The sequence below is a fragment of the Chenopodium album genome, chromosome 26 (genome assembly GCF_948465745.1).
Source record: "Chenopodium album chromosome 26, dcCheAlbu1.1, whole genome shotgun sequence".
Taxonomy (NCBI): domain Eukaryota; kingdom Viridiplantae; phylum Streptophyta; class Magnoliopsida; order Caryophyllales; family Amaranthaceae; genus Chenopodium; species Chenopodium album.
The window spans coordinates 2,521,104-2,537,858 of NC_137859.1; the positions used below are offsets into that span (position 1 = coordinate 2,521,104).

Below are 16,755 nucleotides of genomic sequence, written 5' to 3' on the forward strand. Positions count from 1 at the left end.
GCTGTTGCTACACTGTTAGAAATCGACATGATGGCATTTCTCTACTTTTACCTGTCTGTACTCAATAGTTTACTTCTGATCAAGAAATCCGTAGTAATATAAAATGAGTTAATGTGTTTATGAAATTAAGAAATCAAATTTCGAGACAACATACAAATGAAACTATCAAATTTAACTATCTCACCAAAAAATAATATTCGTACCAATAGTCGTTATAAGGGGTATACGGTGCATTTTTTTTTATGAATAATCCTTTTATTAAAATGATAAAAGACTTTCATAAACAGCTCAAAAAATAACTATGTAAGGTGGTTCTAGATTTTTAATTCAAAGATGATTTTAACAACTATAGACTATTAACTAAACCGCTATAAAAGTACCAACTACGTTGGCCAAGTTTTGTTAAGGATAGATAGATTGTCAAAGATAAGTTTCAAGCACATTGTTTTACGTAGAAGTACAACATCTCTAGTGTTAATAGTCAATGATTAGTTTGGAGATTAAACAATGGTAAATTGATTACTAAATTTCAAGGATGTATATTGATTTTCATCATGTGCTCTGCACCTTTTCTTTATAACAAATTAAACAGTGGACATTAATTATTATGTCAAAGAAAATCTGGGACAGTTTTACTAGTCAAAATACTAGAGCCATTGTAGCGATAAATCATGAATGCATAATTGCACGATTGTGATAATTGATTGATACTCCAACTACGATTTGACATTCCTCGAATATCAAATATTCATAATATTCAAAGTATATCAATGTGAATTCTTACATGTAAACATAAATGGATTTATTATAATTTAATAGACGATATGCCGTATACTATTCGATTCAAGTGACTTTTTTTCTTTCTCTTCAACAAATTAGACATTTCGTGATTCAAACATAAAACGTATTATTTGTCGTAAAATAGTAGGGCATGTTTTTATTCTTCAATCGTCATAGTCTAAAGAGGCAGTGGTAATCAATTTAAAAATTTCGATTCCTTGATTCCTTCAAGGGGGATGGGGCCTTTTTGGGGGGCTCACGAACGTCAAAGAAGTAAGGTTAGGACTAAATTCAGGTTTGACCTGAGCATGGGCCCTATTGACCAGGCCCTGTCAATTCTTTTGGACTTGGTATTTACTAACACTGAAAACTAATCAATATTTTGCTCATGGCCTGGTATAAAGATCTAAATGAGTCGTAATGACCCGTTTTGCAAGTTGTTACGTATAAATGACGGTAATGAGATTGAAATTCAATTGTTATTTGAGTGTTTGAGAATGAAACTATTATCCTAATGTCTATGGGTAAGAACCACATCTTTAGCCAAACTTGTGTTTTACAAAGATATCTATATTTCCTTAAAATTTTAATTCTTTCCATTTAAAACATAAAAATGTGAATTCTGTACGAAATTATTGCGAGTAGATAGTTCTTACTTTTTAATTTTAAATTTAAAAGTCGCAATGAGAATACCCGATTTCTATTGCATTCTCCTTATACATGAGTGCCAAGGACTGAACATGTAGTGGTGACGACTATATTTAAAATGGTAGCGCTTGGGGCTTAAGTGTATCAGACGACGGTGCTTCCTGTAAATTTCCTGTCTTTGATTATGTAGCATTAGTGACCTAAGGTTAAATGTTAATTAATGCATTTTAAGGTTCAATTCAAAGTCACGCACAATAAAGACGGCACTTGATGACAAAAAAGCATAGGATTATCGTGCCTTGTGAAAATGATTTCTCCTTATATTTTGACCGGCCAAGTGCATGCATCCAAGCAAATATGCACTGTTTATTTCTAATCTCATCAAATCACAGGAGAATCAAATAAAGCAGATGCCTAATCCCCTTGACTATATGACAATAATATACTCCGTAATAATGAACTAATAAAAGGGAGTTAATTCTAAGTTTCCTACGTAAGATTACTATCCTTAATCATAGAGATTAACTAGTTTTAGTCAAAAACGCTTATTTTTAATTATCAACAATGTACGTATAAGAGCAACTCTAATGACAAGCTAATTTGACAATTAACTTGCCATGCCACATAAGCTTTTAAATTAATTATCATTTTAGCTACTTTTTGCTCCAATGGCTAGCTATTAGCTTAGTAGTAGGTGTTGGATAGAAAATACATGGAAATAGCTTAATTGGTGCAATGAACATTTTATTTTGGAAAGTTTAATTCTCAAGCAAATTAGCTTGGCAAAGCTAATTTGCTTAGCCAAGCTAATTGAATTTTCTAGCTCCAATGGTCAAGCTAGTAGCTAGGGAATTATTGAAATTGCAAGCAAGTCCCTAGCTACAACCATTGGAGTTGCTCTAAGGTATCACCTATCAATGTATGTCGATTCACATGGGTAATCTACCCTACCCGCCTTTATGAGTAGAGTAACTAATTTACTATATGTTATTATCTAAATACCGCTATTAACCTTCTTCCTATTGTAATTATTGAGTATAACCAGTATAGATATGTAGTGTATACTACCAGATTGCAGGGCGAACGACTTTAAAACAAACACCCTTTTCATATGTAATCTACCTAGCTTTGAGTTGAGTAACTATCGATTGTAGTATGTCTAGCTTGCTATCTCGAAGTAGGTAGACCTGTGTTGAATCTTGGCTCGATAATATGTAATAGACAGTGTATTGATAGTTTTATCAATAGCTAATACAGTGACCTTTGATATCCATTATCCATACCGGTATTCTAACCAATACAAAATCCACAAAAATGTAGTCATGCCATTGCCAACCCCACAAAAATACAATCAAATCAAAGGGAGATGGACAAGTTTGTCAATAAGTAATAACAAAAGGATTGGAGGATGGGTCAAAAAGATAGATAAGGTGGAGTGGAACCAAAGTGGAAGATTATGTTTGTGAAATCAACAGGAAGACTCAGAAGACCCACCCCTTTTCTTATTAATCTTTCCCTTTCTTCTTTGAACCTTCCTAATCACAAAGGCGGGCGACTCACCCTTGATTAAATCTTCCATTTTTTTAATCTTAACTTGATTTTCATATTCATCTTTCTATCATCTTCCTCCTTTCTCTCTGTTGAGGTAAGCTTTGTCTTTTTCCTCTTTGCTTTTATATCTTTATTGTTGTTCTCCATAAACAATTTGAGTTTATTTTATTCATTTTCCACCATTTTATACTTTAATCTGAACTGGGTATTAGTTATATATGCTGATTGTTTGAGAAAGTTAGTATCTTGAATTGGGTTTTTTTTGCCTTGGATGTTCTTTTATGGGTTAGGGTTCTGGAATTTGTCCTGTTTCTTTTGATTATTGATTGATTTAGGATTATTTTGATTTTGATTTTAAGTTTTCAAGCAAGACAATATTCATGGGTTCTCAATATGGGGAATTTTCTGATAGTTTTGTAAATGAAATTGGGAACCAACCTGTTAATGGAATGATGTCTTCTGGTTATGATGAATCTCTAAACTATGCCAATTTGTTCAATTACAAAGACCCTTCTCAAGACCTCTTATCCTTGAACCTCCCAAGCCCTTTAGCTAACCCGGATGCACTCAACTTGAGCTCGTTTTCGGGAGCGAGCCAATGGGGGGTTGAATTTTCGGATGATAGTGATTCGGATGATGTTCTTAAGTACATTAGCCAAATGCTTATGGAAGAGGACATGGAGCAGAAACCCTGTATGTTCCATGATCCTTTAGCCCTTCAAGCTACTGAAAAACCTTTTTATGATGCATTGGGTCAGAAATACCCCCCTTCCCCTAATCAACACCCTCTCATTGATCATGGTGTTGATAGCCCGGATGACCAGCCTTGGAGCTCATCTACTGATACTAGTGGCAGCACTTGTACTTCTAGTTCAAATTCAACCAATATTGTGGAAACAACTATGGTTACTGATTTGAGTGATCATAGTAAGCCTTTCGTAACTCAATCTCATCCGATTAGATCATATTCCCAGCCATCAACTCTTCCTCAGTGGTCATTTGGCTCATCGAGTTCCTTTGGTGGAAGCACTTCTAATGGTTCAACATTGTCCACTTTTGGTTTGCCAATAGACATGAATTTCTTTAGTGAAAAAGAATCCATAATTCAGTTTCAGAAGGGGATGGAGGAGGCTAGTAAGTTCCTTCCAAAAAATAATAATATTGTCATTGATCTTGACAACATTAACTTTCCTAATGATTCAAAGCATGATGCTTCAGCTGTAGTTGTAAAGAAGGAAAAGGATGAAAATTCGCCAGATGGATCAAGAACAAGTAAGGTTCACTATCGTGAGGATGAGGATCCAGATGAAGGCAGGAGAAGTAGCAAGCAGTCAGCTCTTTCTATAGATGAGGCGGAGTTGTCTGAAATGTTTGATAAGGTTTTGCTATGCCATCCGGGGCATAATTGTAGCAATAAAGACTCTGAGAAGAGCTTACCATCACCGGCTAGCCAACCACAGGGACCAGAGGTAGGGAAGGGTCGTTCTAGGAAGCAGGGTAATACAAAGAGTACAGTGGATCTAAGGACTTTGTTAACACTCTGTGCGCAATCTACTGCATCAGATGACCGTAGAACGGCTGATGAATTGCTGAAGCAGATTAGGGAGCACTCTTCTGCTGGAGGGGATGGATCGCAAAGGTTGGCCCATTATTTTGCTAATGCTCTCGAGGCCCGCTTAGCTGGAACCGGGTCACAGATCTATACTGCCCTCAGTTCCATGAAGTCATCTGCTGCTGACATGTTAAAAGCATATCAGTTCTTCATTCGCACATGTCCGTTGAAGAAGATCTCTATTGGGTTTGCTAACCATACAATAATCAAAGCAGCTGAAAAAGCTTCAAAGCTTCATGTCATAGATTTTGGCATCCTTTATGGTTTCCAATGGCCTGCTCTTATTCAAGGCCTGTCAAATCGAGATGGTGGCCCTCCCAAACTGTGTATTACTGGGATTGATCTTCCCCAGCCTGGATTTCGTCCAGCTGAAAGAGTTGAGGCAACAGGACGTCGCTTGGCTAAGTATTGTGAGCGTTTTAATGTGCCGTTTGAGTATCATGCAATTGCACAAAAATGGGAAACAATTAGAGTTGAGGACTTGAAGATAGAAAGTGATGGGGTTGTCGCAGTTAACTGTCTATACCGGTTCAAGAACCTCCTTGATGAGACAATAGTGGTTGATAGTCCAAGGAGTGCAGTTCTGAACTTGGTGAGGAATATAAAGCCTAATGTCTTTGTGCAAGGTGTTGTGAACGGGTCCTACAATGCTCCCTTTTTTGTCACGCGTTTCAGAGAGGCTCTGTTTCATTTCTCCACCCTTTTAGATATGTTTGATACCAATGCCTCCCGGGAGGATCCAGAGAGATTAATGTTTGAGAAGGAATTTTATGGGCGAGAGATCATGAATGTTGTGGCTTGTGAGGGCACAGAGAGAGTTGAAAGGCCAGAGACATACAAGCAGTGGCAGGCCAGGAATATCAGGGCGGGATTTAGGCAGATGCCGTTAGATCAGGAGCTCATCAACAAGCTAAGGTGCAAGGTTAAGGTACATTACCACCGAGACTTTGTCATTGATGTTGATGGGCAGTGGACATTGCACGGATGGAAGGGGCGGATAACCCATGCCATCACTGCATGGGTTCCAGCTTAGCTCTTTCAGAGCTTAATCCAGAACACCTCATGGATGAAAAACTGCAGATGATACTTGGGTGTGGCTGCAAGATGTCAGTGTTAAGAAGGCTTAGTTTAGTAGGAATGAGTTAGGTGAAGCTAATTCGCGGAAACTTGTAATTTTGCTGGTATCAGAAAATCTCGACGTGATGATAAACAAACAGTGTGAACTTGCTGCAGCCCAGTCAATCAAATGGACACTGCTTTGGATATTATTTCTACTTGGTGAGCTTTCTTATTGTGAACTTTGGGATGTAGATATCATAGAAATATAGCATGAACTTTGGATATTATTTCTATTTGGTGAGCTCTCGTATGTTAGATTTGTGTTGTTATTGCTAGACCTTAGGTGTTGGTCTTGTCATTAGCTTTTAGAATGGGCGAATTAGAGTAGTAATTGATTATGTTGTAATTTTTTGCTAGTAGCAAATACAGATAATTCGATCAGTGAAGTATTGTATACTAATTTCGCACAAATTTGATTTAGTTCTTTTGTTACTGGTTTCATATTCTAATGTCGAAACTGGCTCAGGCTGAAAATAAAGATTTAGGGAAGTTTATAAAACTTTAATATTTGGCCGTCGTACTCAGAGCGTAGTGAGATTTACTAGTACTACTGGTTGAAGAATAAAACATAAAAATCACGGAGTATGGGGCATTCCGAGAATTGAACTCGGGACCTCTCGCACCCTAAGCGAGAATCATACCACTAGACCAAATGCCCACTTTTTTACAAATTCAATCCTATATTTGCATTTTGTGTTCATACAGCTCTTCTTGTTTTTTTTGTAAAATTTTTTTAATCTCTGATGTACTTTGTATATTATTACTAGACCAGCATATCAAATATTTAGGGAAATGAATCAATGATACTATCAAATTATATGACTTGGAGGGAGTTGTATATATTCTATATTACTTGTATGATTTACGTACAAAGCACAATAAAATAAATAGATACGTTCTTCCAAAAAAAAAAAATATGTGGTTTTAAAAGATAAAATAAAAAAAAAGATACGTGTCTTCAAAAAGATACAAGTATTTTTTAGACACAGTCTTTTTTTTTTGACACAAGACACAGTCTTCAATAAGTTACGAAGTCCTTTTTTTTTTTTTTTTTTTTTTTTTTTTTAATATTTGGTCGTCTGCAAAAATATACGGTTTGTTAAAAAAAAAAAAAAAGAAAAACTGTCAAACTGTTTCTCTCAGTGCCCATTGAAGCGCGACTTCACATATTTGTATCCTCCATTGATGCAGCTTCTGAGGTAAGATGGTTTTCTTTTTGAAATCGTCGAATATCAATTTACATTCTATGGTTTATTGTTAATTTTTTTTAGTATGCTCAATTTAAATTCGATTATTGAACTATTGGTATTTTTCTGATAGATCCTAACGATCAATTTTGTTGCTAGAGAACCAAATTATGGGTCTTTTCGAGATTAATCTCATAACTCAATCAAATTTAGCTTTGATGTTTTTGGATGAAACTATGAAATTGGACTTTTTTCTCTTACCTAAAATTATACTTGTTTGATTTTTTGAGCCTAATTTGATAATGGAATTAAATTTACCTTTGATTTTTGGATAGAACTGTGTAATTGGATTTACGAGTATGTTTTTTACTTAAAATTATATGATTTTTTGATCCTAATTTGATAAAGGAATTAAATTTACATGTGATGTTTGAATGGAACTGTCTAATTATACCTTTTTCGAGCCTAATTTGATAATGGAATTAAATTAGCTTTGATGTTTGGATGAAACTATAAAAATGGTGACCTAAAATTATACATGGCTGATTCATAATTTATTTTTCCAAAGAAAACGAGATGGAGAAGAGAGAAGATCGGGTAGCTTTAAGGTAATGTGAGAAGAGGATGTGCGTTAGGAGCAAGAATGAAAGTGTGCATCGGATCTCGTGGTTGCCGGAACACGTTCTCCATGTTATACTCGATAAGCTTGATCCATTGAAAGATGTAGGTCGAAGTTCCGTATTGTCCAAGACCTGGAAAAGTGTATGCAGTTCATACCCCATGGCCCCCTTTGTAAATTTGGATCATAACTTATTCGTACTGAAATTGCTCGAAAGCAGGCAACAGCCTGATATTGATGAAATAACTCAAATAAGGGTGAATTTCATGGATCATCAATTGTCCCAACTCATACAAAATAAATTACGCGTACATAAGTTAGCATTGTATGTGGCAGTCAGTGATCCCATATGTTTCTCCCGCGTTGATCACTTGATTGAGTTGGTCACCAAACTAAGTATGGTTAAGGAGCTGTGCTTGTTTGTACAGACACAACACACCGGGTGGAATGAAATCGATGATAATTTTGTTTTTTACAATATTCCCTTCTCTGTTCTGGCTTCAAAAGGATTGCGTTCCCTTAATGTACATGGATGCAAGTTTTCTAGCAACATGTCCATTGCCTTTTCCTCTCTGCAGCACTTGTCCTTATTGTATGCTGTGATTGAGGACGATGATGTTATGAATCTAACGCGCTCTTGTCCTGCAATTGAAACTTTAGAGTTTGATCATTGCACGTTTTGGATTAATACCCTGGAGCTTTCAGTGTTTCCTAGGCTAAAGAAAGCTACTTTTCTTGATAGTTATGATTATCTCAATGATATTGTTCTTGATCACACTGGTCTTGAGAGTTTCACATGTAAAGCTGTTGCAAAATGTGTGTTCGTTGCAGCTGTTTATGGTAGTATCAAAGAGCTGACCTTGTCCTATGATTGCTCTGTAAGCGCGCTTAATCTTTTTGTAGACCTTACAGACACTTTCCCATTCCTTGAGGAAGCTGAGCTTACTTTAAGATTGCAATATGTGGATGGTGGAGATACTCTTAAAACTTTTAGAGCAGCTAATCATCATCTCAGGAGATACGGGAGGGGAAGGGTTCCGGTGGGTAGGGGGTGGTGGTGCGACACGGCTGGTGGTTTCGGGGAGGGGTGCGGTGAGTTGGGGGGAAGGGGGTGGTGGCTGGGTAGTTTAGGTTTTTCCTTTTTTTTATTTTTAATTTTTTTGGGCCAATAATAACACGACACGTGTCGTTATGGACCCACTTAACGGATTCCGTTCAATGGTAGCAAAATTTTAAAAAAAGGGCAAGTGTTAGGTAGCAAAATAAAATAAAAGTTTTGATAGGTAGCAAAATTGAAATTGAGGTGTTTGTGAGGTAGCAAAAGTCAAAATTTCCAAAAGGTAATCAAAGTTATACCGATAATAGGAGAAGGAAGCATGATAATGAAGAAAATGATGATTAGAGAAAGAACAAGAATATAACACCTTGTAATGATGAAGTTATTGAGCAAATTGAGCAATATGGTGATGTGATACTCTTCCCTGAAGGAAAAAGTAAGCCAAGTGCACTGTGTAATATCAGTAGCAGGACGCAGAATTCAGGTGATTCTTCAAAAGGCTCGAAGAGACGAGGGAATCGCAAGGTACAGGCTACCCTAAAATAGGGTCATTTGTGAACAACTACCCATTTTTTTTTATTTGTTTAGAACTACTCGTAAGTTTGGAAAAGTTTGGGTGACACTACCCACTAACGTTTTTCATCCAATTAAAATGTTATTTTGACCCAAATTTTCACTTTTTTCAATTACAATGGTCAATTAATGCTAAAATAAGCAAAAACCCCAATTCAATTAAACCCCCAAACATTAGAAATCAAATTTCCCAAATAATACTAACCTCATGAACCCTAAAATGAATTCTAATTAAAACCCTAATTAGGTTAATTAAGGTATATTAAAACCTTTATACAAATTGGGAGAGTTAATTGGGTGGGAAAAGTGAAAAAAGTGGGCTCCGATACCGTCTTAATTGAACGAAAAATGTTAATAGGTAGTGCTACCCAAACGTTTTCAAATTTGTGGGTAGTTCTAAAAAAAAAAAAAAAAAAAAAAAAAAAATAGGTAGTTGTTCATAAATGAGCTTATCTTTATAGTAGTTCCAAACAAAATTTCCTAATAAATACTACGTAAATTGATTAGGATAAACCTGAATGTAATTTTTGGTGCACAGTTTCTTTGATCCCACAATTCTAATACCTCCAGGCTCCACTTCTTAAGCGTTATATGTTCATTTACTATGTTTCAAAAAAAAAAAAAAAAAAAAGTTCATTTACTAGTACTACGTTGTCTAGTTGGCTACCTATTATGGAAAAGTAATATAGTGCAACTTTTATTATCGAAACCAGGATATTGCAACTTATCTATGCCTCTTTGGGGAATTGATCATGTTTATCTTTTCTTGTCAAAAAAAAAAAAAAAAAAAAAAAATCAAGTTTATCTTTGTAATAACTAACCATACAAAATGACACCTGCTTGAGTCATCCTTTAAATGAGGTGCATAGCTACTGACTTACAACATATGTATGTACTACGTATAATCGTATATTTATTGCATCAAACTTTGTTCAACACATATACTGTATTAACAATGTTCTGGTATAAACAATGTGGATCATAGAGGGTCTTTAGTTACAAATTCTTAAATGAACCTGGTTCACACTAATTTATTGTGGACCATTAATATTATACAAACTATGGTTGTTTTATTAATAAAAAAAAAAGGTCACTATAATAAAAATAAGGTCACTATGTTGAAAAAAAAGTCATTTTGGTAATATATAGGCTACAAGAGGTTAATTGTTTGATGAAATATTTTATATACTGGTCAATATGAATAATAAAGGTCACTATGTTAAAATTAGGGTTATAATGTCGTATTCAAGTTCACTATAATATTAAATGTTATACAAGTTTTAATAAAGGTTACTATGTTAAAAATAAGGTTACTATGTTAAATATAAGGGTCACTATGTTCAATATAATGTCAGTTACGTGTGTATAAATCTCGGGTCCACAATAATATTATTGTGGACCAGGTCCACGCAAGTCTTTTTGGTCTTTAGTCCAATGGGCTGAAGACAGGCCTTGGTCCAAAGATTTTGGGCTGAGGGTTTCTCGCACAGCAAAGCACGTTAACTGGCCTCAAGGGTTGTCCAAGGAACACTTTTCCGATGCCTAAGTCAGTCCTTTTAATACCAAGAGAGAGTATTAAGAGCTATGCAAGAGAGTAGTAAAAAAATTTATTACTTACGGAGAAGAAGCCACACATTATTCCCAAGCAAAAAGTAGTAAAATTTTGGAAGAGTGAATTAGTCTTTGAGAACATAGAAATTTTGGCATTGCCATTATAGAGGTAGTGAAGTCGGATACCTTAATATTAATTGGTTTAGCCCATTCTTTATGTTTGCTATTTTGGATTCACCATTTACTTTAATTTGTTCTTGTCATGATAAGTCATGGTTTGCATCATTCAAGGACCAAAGATAAGAGATTGAACTTTGAAAACTTCGCCAACTAAATTATTAATATTTATATTAATGTAATAACACTTGCAATTATTAAAGAGAATAATGACTTTGCAATTCAATGAAGCTAATATAAGCAAGATCTCGTCATAAATTAATTAAAAAATAAATAAAATGAAGCAAGTTGTTGTCTACTTCCCCCAACGTGTTCATTTGGATAGACAAATAATGAATCTTAAATTACTATATAAGGTATAGGAATTGTTATTTAAAGGGGAAATTACTTTACTAGGGAGCATAAATGATAAATTAACTTACAAAAGTCCTTTTAAAACTAATTATTCCTATTCCTATTCTTTATGAGTTGGTATCGAGTGTCAAATCAAATCCGCTTAAATTTAATACTCCGTATTGAATACTTCTTCTTTTCCTTTTAGTACAGAGTATTATTAATATCTACTGAATTTGTTTAGTCAAGTTTATTTCACTTTTTTTCTTTATATCAATAAAGAGCTGATCATCTTTATATTCACATCATTTCATACCTACGTGTTCGAGAATAAAATTAGTTACCAACTCGATACGGAGTACAAATTATGGAGCATATCTCTTTACAAAGCGAAAGTTGAGATATGGGGCAAATATTAAGGGATGGGACCAAGGGAGTAAACTTCGTAATCTGATTCCCACTTCACACATCCAAATATTCTAGTAAAGTGCACACCCTTTTAACTTTACACCTTTATGCTGCTCTCAATTTACCTCCCACTGTTCTTCCCACTAAATTGCTCCATTAGACCTCTTTTGACCTCAATATTCTTCCTTTCTTCAATCTCTTTCAGATTCAATCTACCAAAAAACAAAAGAAAAAATCATGAATCTTTATGGTTTTAACCAAGAAATATCATACCCTTTTCTGGGTGATGAAGAAAATGCTGAACCATCATCTCCAAATTACAATCACCAATTTGGAAATAACAATAGTAATAACAATATTTCTGCTCAATTTCATGAGCATACTTCCTTTGATGAATGTCAAATAAATGTCCCAAATAATTTGGGAAATTTACTACCAAATGACCCAACAGAAATCCCTGCAATCCCAGATACTTGTTTTAATTACATAAATGACCTTTTAAGGGAAGAATATTGCTCCCCAGATGATCAATTTCAAACCCCAAATTCAACCCTTGAAGATTATATGGCTGCTCAATTGTCCTACAACAAATCCTTAGATGCTGCCCTTCATCTTGGTGAGAATATTTCATTTTCATTTTCAGCTAATAATCATGATAATAATGATAATAATAATCATGATTATATTATTAATCAATGCCCACCTCCTGATATTTGTCAGACATCTCGCCATTGTTTAGATGATTACATTCATATGTTTTCTAGCAATGATAACATTAATGTTCCATTTTCCTGTGCCCCTAGTTTTAGTAATAATGATAATTTTGGGTCTATTTGTTCTAGTAGTTTACCTATGAATGAATTAATATCCCATGGGGCCGGTCTGATTCCGGCCCCAGGGGATTTGATTGGTGGAGGAGGAGAGTCGGTCCACTTTAATGAGGCCGGTTTCAGATTTATAATAAATGACAATAATAACCTTTTGCAAGATCAAGTGATTGGTCATAGTGTAAGCAGGGTGGGGCATTTTGAAGCACCAATTTGTGAAAAAGGTGATCAATGTTATACTGATAGTACTAGGAGAAGGAAGCATGATAGTGAAGAAAATGGTGATCAGAGAAGAAACAAGAATATAACACCTAGCAATAATGAAGTTATTGAGCAAATTGAGCAATATGGTGATGTGATACTCTGCCCTGAAGGGAGAAGTAAACCAGGTGCACTGTGTAATAGCAGTAGCAGGACACAGAATTCAGGTGATTCTTCGAAGGGCTCGAAGAAACGAGGCAATAACAAGGTACAGGCTCCTGATTTGAGGGGGCTTTTAACGCGGTGTGCTCAATGTGTAGCGCAGGTGAACTTAACTGGTGCTTATGACATGCTTAAGCAGATTAGGGAACATTCATCACCTTATGGAGATTTTCTCCAAAGAGTGGCTCAATATCTTGCTAATGGCCTTGAGGCGCGACTAGAGGGAAGAGGGTTGGAATGGACTCATGCTAATGAGGAGGTTTCTCCGTCTGAGGTGCTTAAAGCTAACCGGATTTATGTTGCATCAGTGCCTTTTCAGATAATGTCTTATTACACTATGAACAAGACAATTGCAAGACTAGTTGAGGAAGCACCAAGTATTCACATAATTGATTTTGGGATTTATTATGGACTTCAGTGGCCTTGTATTATTCAGAATCTCTCCAAGAGGCCTAATGGTCCTCCAAGGATACGAATCACCGGGATTGACTTCCCTCAACGTGGTTTCCGGCCTGCAGAAAGGGTTGAGGAGACAGGGAGGTGTTTAGCCAAGTATTGTGAGAAGTACAATGTGCCCTTTGAGTATCATCCGATAGCAAAGAAATGGGAGGATGTACAACTTGAGGAGCTAAAGATTGAGAGAAATGAGCCTCTTGTGGTAAACTGCTTGTACAGGGCACACTTACTCTTTGATGAAAGTGTAGAGGAAAATAGTCCAAGGGATGTATTTTTTAAATTGGTTAGGAAAATCAATCCTGATATCTTTATGCACGCGGTTGTCAATAGCACATCGAGTGTTCCATTCTTCCTAAATCGATTTAAGGAGGTCATGTTTCATTACTCGGCCTTGTTTGATATCTTTGAGTCTACAATGAGTAAGGAAGATAACGAGAGGTTGTTACTCGAGAGCAAGATATACGGGCCTCAAGCATTGAATGTAATAGCATGTGAAGGTATAGAGAGGGTTGAGAGGCCTGAAAGCTATAAACAATGGCAAGTTCGGACTCAAAGGGCAGGGTTTGAGCAAGTAGGATTAGACCGCGAATTATTGAGAAGAGCAAGGGCTATGGTTAAGAGGAGGTTTAGAGAAGAATTTAGTTATGATGTAGATGGAAATTGGGTGGTCCAAGGATGGAAAGGGAGGATCTTGTATGCCATTTCTTGTTGGAAACCTACTTAAAGAGTTATTGTTTTTGTATGTTTTTAGCTGAGTTTATTGTCATGTCATATTACTGACCATTTTGTACAATTGTATTGTGTAGATGGTAGATAGTAAGCAATTCATAGATGATATGATATTGTTATTTGTTACTATGTACTTATGCTTCCTCACTATTTTGTGATAAATGAAAAATTAAAGACTATCACAAATTTTTAGCCGGTCTACTTCAGCCCAAGTTTGGTTTCATAGTGGTCCTAGCACGACTGGTTGGGCCATTTTTGTAGGTATGTCTAGACTTATTCTATGAAATCATCTTAACTTACGTATTACTTGTATTGTTTTTGAACTACTTGTAAGATAACTTAAGTTAAAATTAGATAAGACAAACAAACTTTTAGGGTTTGTTCTCTTCAACTAAATATTATTTTAGTTTAGTTCAATTCAATTCAGCTCCAATCAGTTCACTTCAGTTCAATTTCTAATTTCCTTCTCTCATAAATAATTCATTTCAGCTCAATTCAGTTCAGTTCAACTCCAATCAATTCAATTCAATTCAGTTCAGTTCAGCTTAGCGCAGTTCACTAAATCAGAACATGCCCTTAATTGATTTTTTATTTTATTTTATGATATTTGGACCAAGTTTTTCAATATACGTAGTAGTTTTTTGAAGGGAAGTTTTTCACGTCACATCACTTCAATATACTTATATGACATCATTATAAATATAGTCAAGTCACATTCACATTATTACACTTATATGACATCATTATAGTTAAGTCACATCACATTATTACACTTATATGACATCACTATTAGGGGTGAGCAAAAAATCAGGGTACCCTGAATCGGAACCGGAACCTGTTAGGAACCGCAGGTTCCGGAACCGGAACCTGTACAAGAGGTTCCGGTTCCGGGTAGCAAATTGGAGGACCTGTTGTAATAGGTTCCGGATCAGGTTCTCAAATTTTTGGAACCGGAACCTGTAGGGTATCCTGTACCTGATAAAAATATCACTTAATTTTTAATTATACACTAATTTGTACTCTATTTTTAAATAATATGTATCAAAATTGCAATTACAAAAATATATATATTAAATTTGTTAGACAACTACTATTAGTTTGTCTTATATGCGAGTTGTAAACATTATAAATTAGTGACTAACCATTTTTTTTATTAAAAAATCTACAAAAAGTTAGTGAGTATTTTATAATACAGGGTACCCTGAATCAGAACCGGAACCTGTAGGTTCCGGTTCCGGTTCCCAATTTCTAGGAACCTGTTCAACAGGTTCCGGTTCCGGTTCCCATTTTGAGGAACCTGTTGCAACAGGTTCCGGTTCCGGTTCCTGGAATTTTTACAGGGTACCCTGTTATGCTCACCCCTAATCACTATATTTCATGAATGTCAAAATAAAGTCAAAACTCATTCTTGGTACTTTATGTACATCTTTATCAGCGTCTAATGGTTTCAAACCTCCTTATATGACCCCAGGAGTCATCCAACACATTCAGTTCATTTTTTGAAAAAATGTCAAAAACTAACCCGAAATCGTGTATTATAGCCTTCAATTTTGGCCAATTTTCCACTTATTTTAACCCGGAAATAAAAATTGTCGAGATACTTACCATGGACCCTAATACACCCCGGGAGTCTATTTGGGTGGTTGCAACCATCCAATATGCCTTTAAACGGTCAATTTACCCGTTCGCACCTTACACCGATTTCGTAAACTCAAGCCTACCACAGACATTTATGACAACATATAATGGTCATATATGCTTCCAAACGACATATATGACCCTGAGATGTATCCCCTAGGATCTCATCACTTTTCGCCACCGGGCCTTGTAACCTCCAAAATTCCTCAAAAAGCGTGGATAATAGCCTTCAATTTTGGAATTTTTTTTTACCTTTTTGCGCCCAGAAATAAAAAGTGCCGAGATGTTTACCATGATCCCTAATATCCTCTGGGAGCCCATTTGGGTGGATAAAACCATCTAATATGTCTTTGAACAGCCAGTTTACCCAATCACAACTTGCATTAATTTCATAAAATCAAGCTACACCACGGACATTTATGACAACATATAATGGTCATATATGGTTCCAAATGTCATTATATGACCCCGACATGTACGCCCAAGCATATCAAGACTTTCCAATACCGGGTCCCGAACCTCTAAAATTCCTCAAAAAATGTGGATAATAGCCTTCAATTTTGACAAATGTTGACTTTTTGGGCCGGAAATAAAAATTGTTGAGATGATTATCATGGACCCTAATACCCTCCGGTAGTCCATTTGGGTGAGTGGAACTATCCAATTTGCTTTTAAGCATCCAATTAAACCATTTTCGTACACGCCTCTTGTATTGGCTATAAGCTTCCACGGGGCCTTTACGTAGCCGAATAATGGTCATATATGGGTTGAAACAATATTATAAAACCCCGTGATGCATGCCGTAGTGTTCCGTGAATTTTCGACATCGGGTCCGGACCTCCTAAATTGCTCCGATCTCATGTATAGTTGATATTAATGTTTTTTTTAGAAGTTGGAAGCAAAAATTGCATCCAACATATTATTTTTTCCCTGATTGGTTAGTGATATTACATTGGACATGTTCCACACTAGATAGAAAATTTGAACATTTGACTATGTAATGGTGGGGTAATTTTTAGTTATGGAGGATAAAAAGTTAGTATTGTTAGCTATTGAAAATTATAAGT

General features: G+C 35.6%; 1 protein-coding gene and 1 non-coding gene across 2 annotated transcripts; one reads left to right on the top strand and one right to left on the bottom strand.

Annotated features, from left to right (window-relative positions):
• The first annotated feature begins 2,636 nt into the window (after positions 1-2,636).
• LOC145616152 (uncharacterized) lies at positions 2,637-14,176 on the top strand. The gene is made up of 4 exons (XM_081670850.1): positions 2,637-5,623; positions 8,064-8,556; positions 9,004-9,098; positions 11,792-14,176. The coding sequence occupies exons 1-4, from the start codon at positions 3,360-3,362 to the stop codon at positions 14,043-14,045; spliced, it is 5,106 nt and encodes a 1,701-aa protein (XP_081526976.1). The 5' UTR covers positions 2,637-3,359; the 3' UTR covers positions 14,046-14,176.
• TRNAP-AGG (transfer RNA proline (anticodon AGG)) lies at positions 6,297-6,368 on the bottom strand. The gene has a single exon. It is a non-coding gene; the product is annotated as a tRNA-Pro (tRNA).
• Positions 14,177-16,755: the final 2,579 nt, after the last annotated feature.

Coding starts and splice junctions, on each gene's coding strand:
- LOC145616152 (XM_081670850.1), top strand. CDS start 3,360: ATGGGTTCTCAATATGGGGAATTTTCTGATAGTTTTGTAAATGAAATT. Junction 5,624..8,063: donor ACTGCATGGGTTCCAGCTTA/GCTCTTTCAGAG, acceptor CAAGTTTTCTAG/CAACATGTCCATTGCCTTTT. Junction 9,099..11,791: donor AGAGACGAGGGAATCGCAAG/GTACAGGCTACC, acceptor CTTTTGACCTCA/ATATTCTTCCTTTCTTCAAT.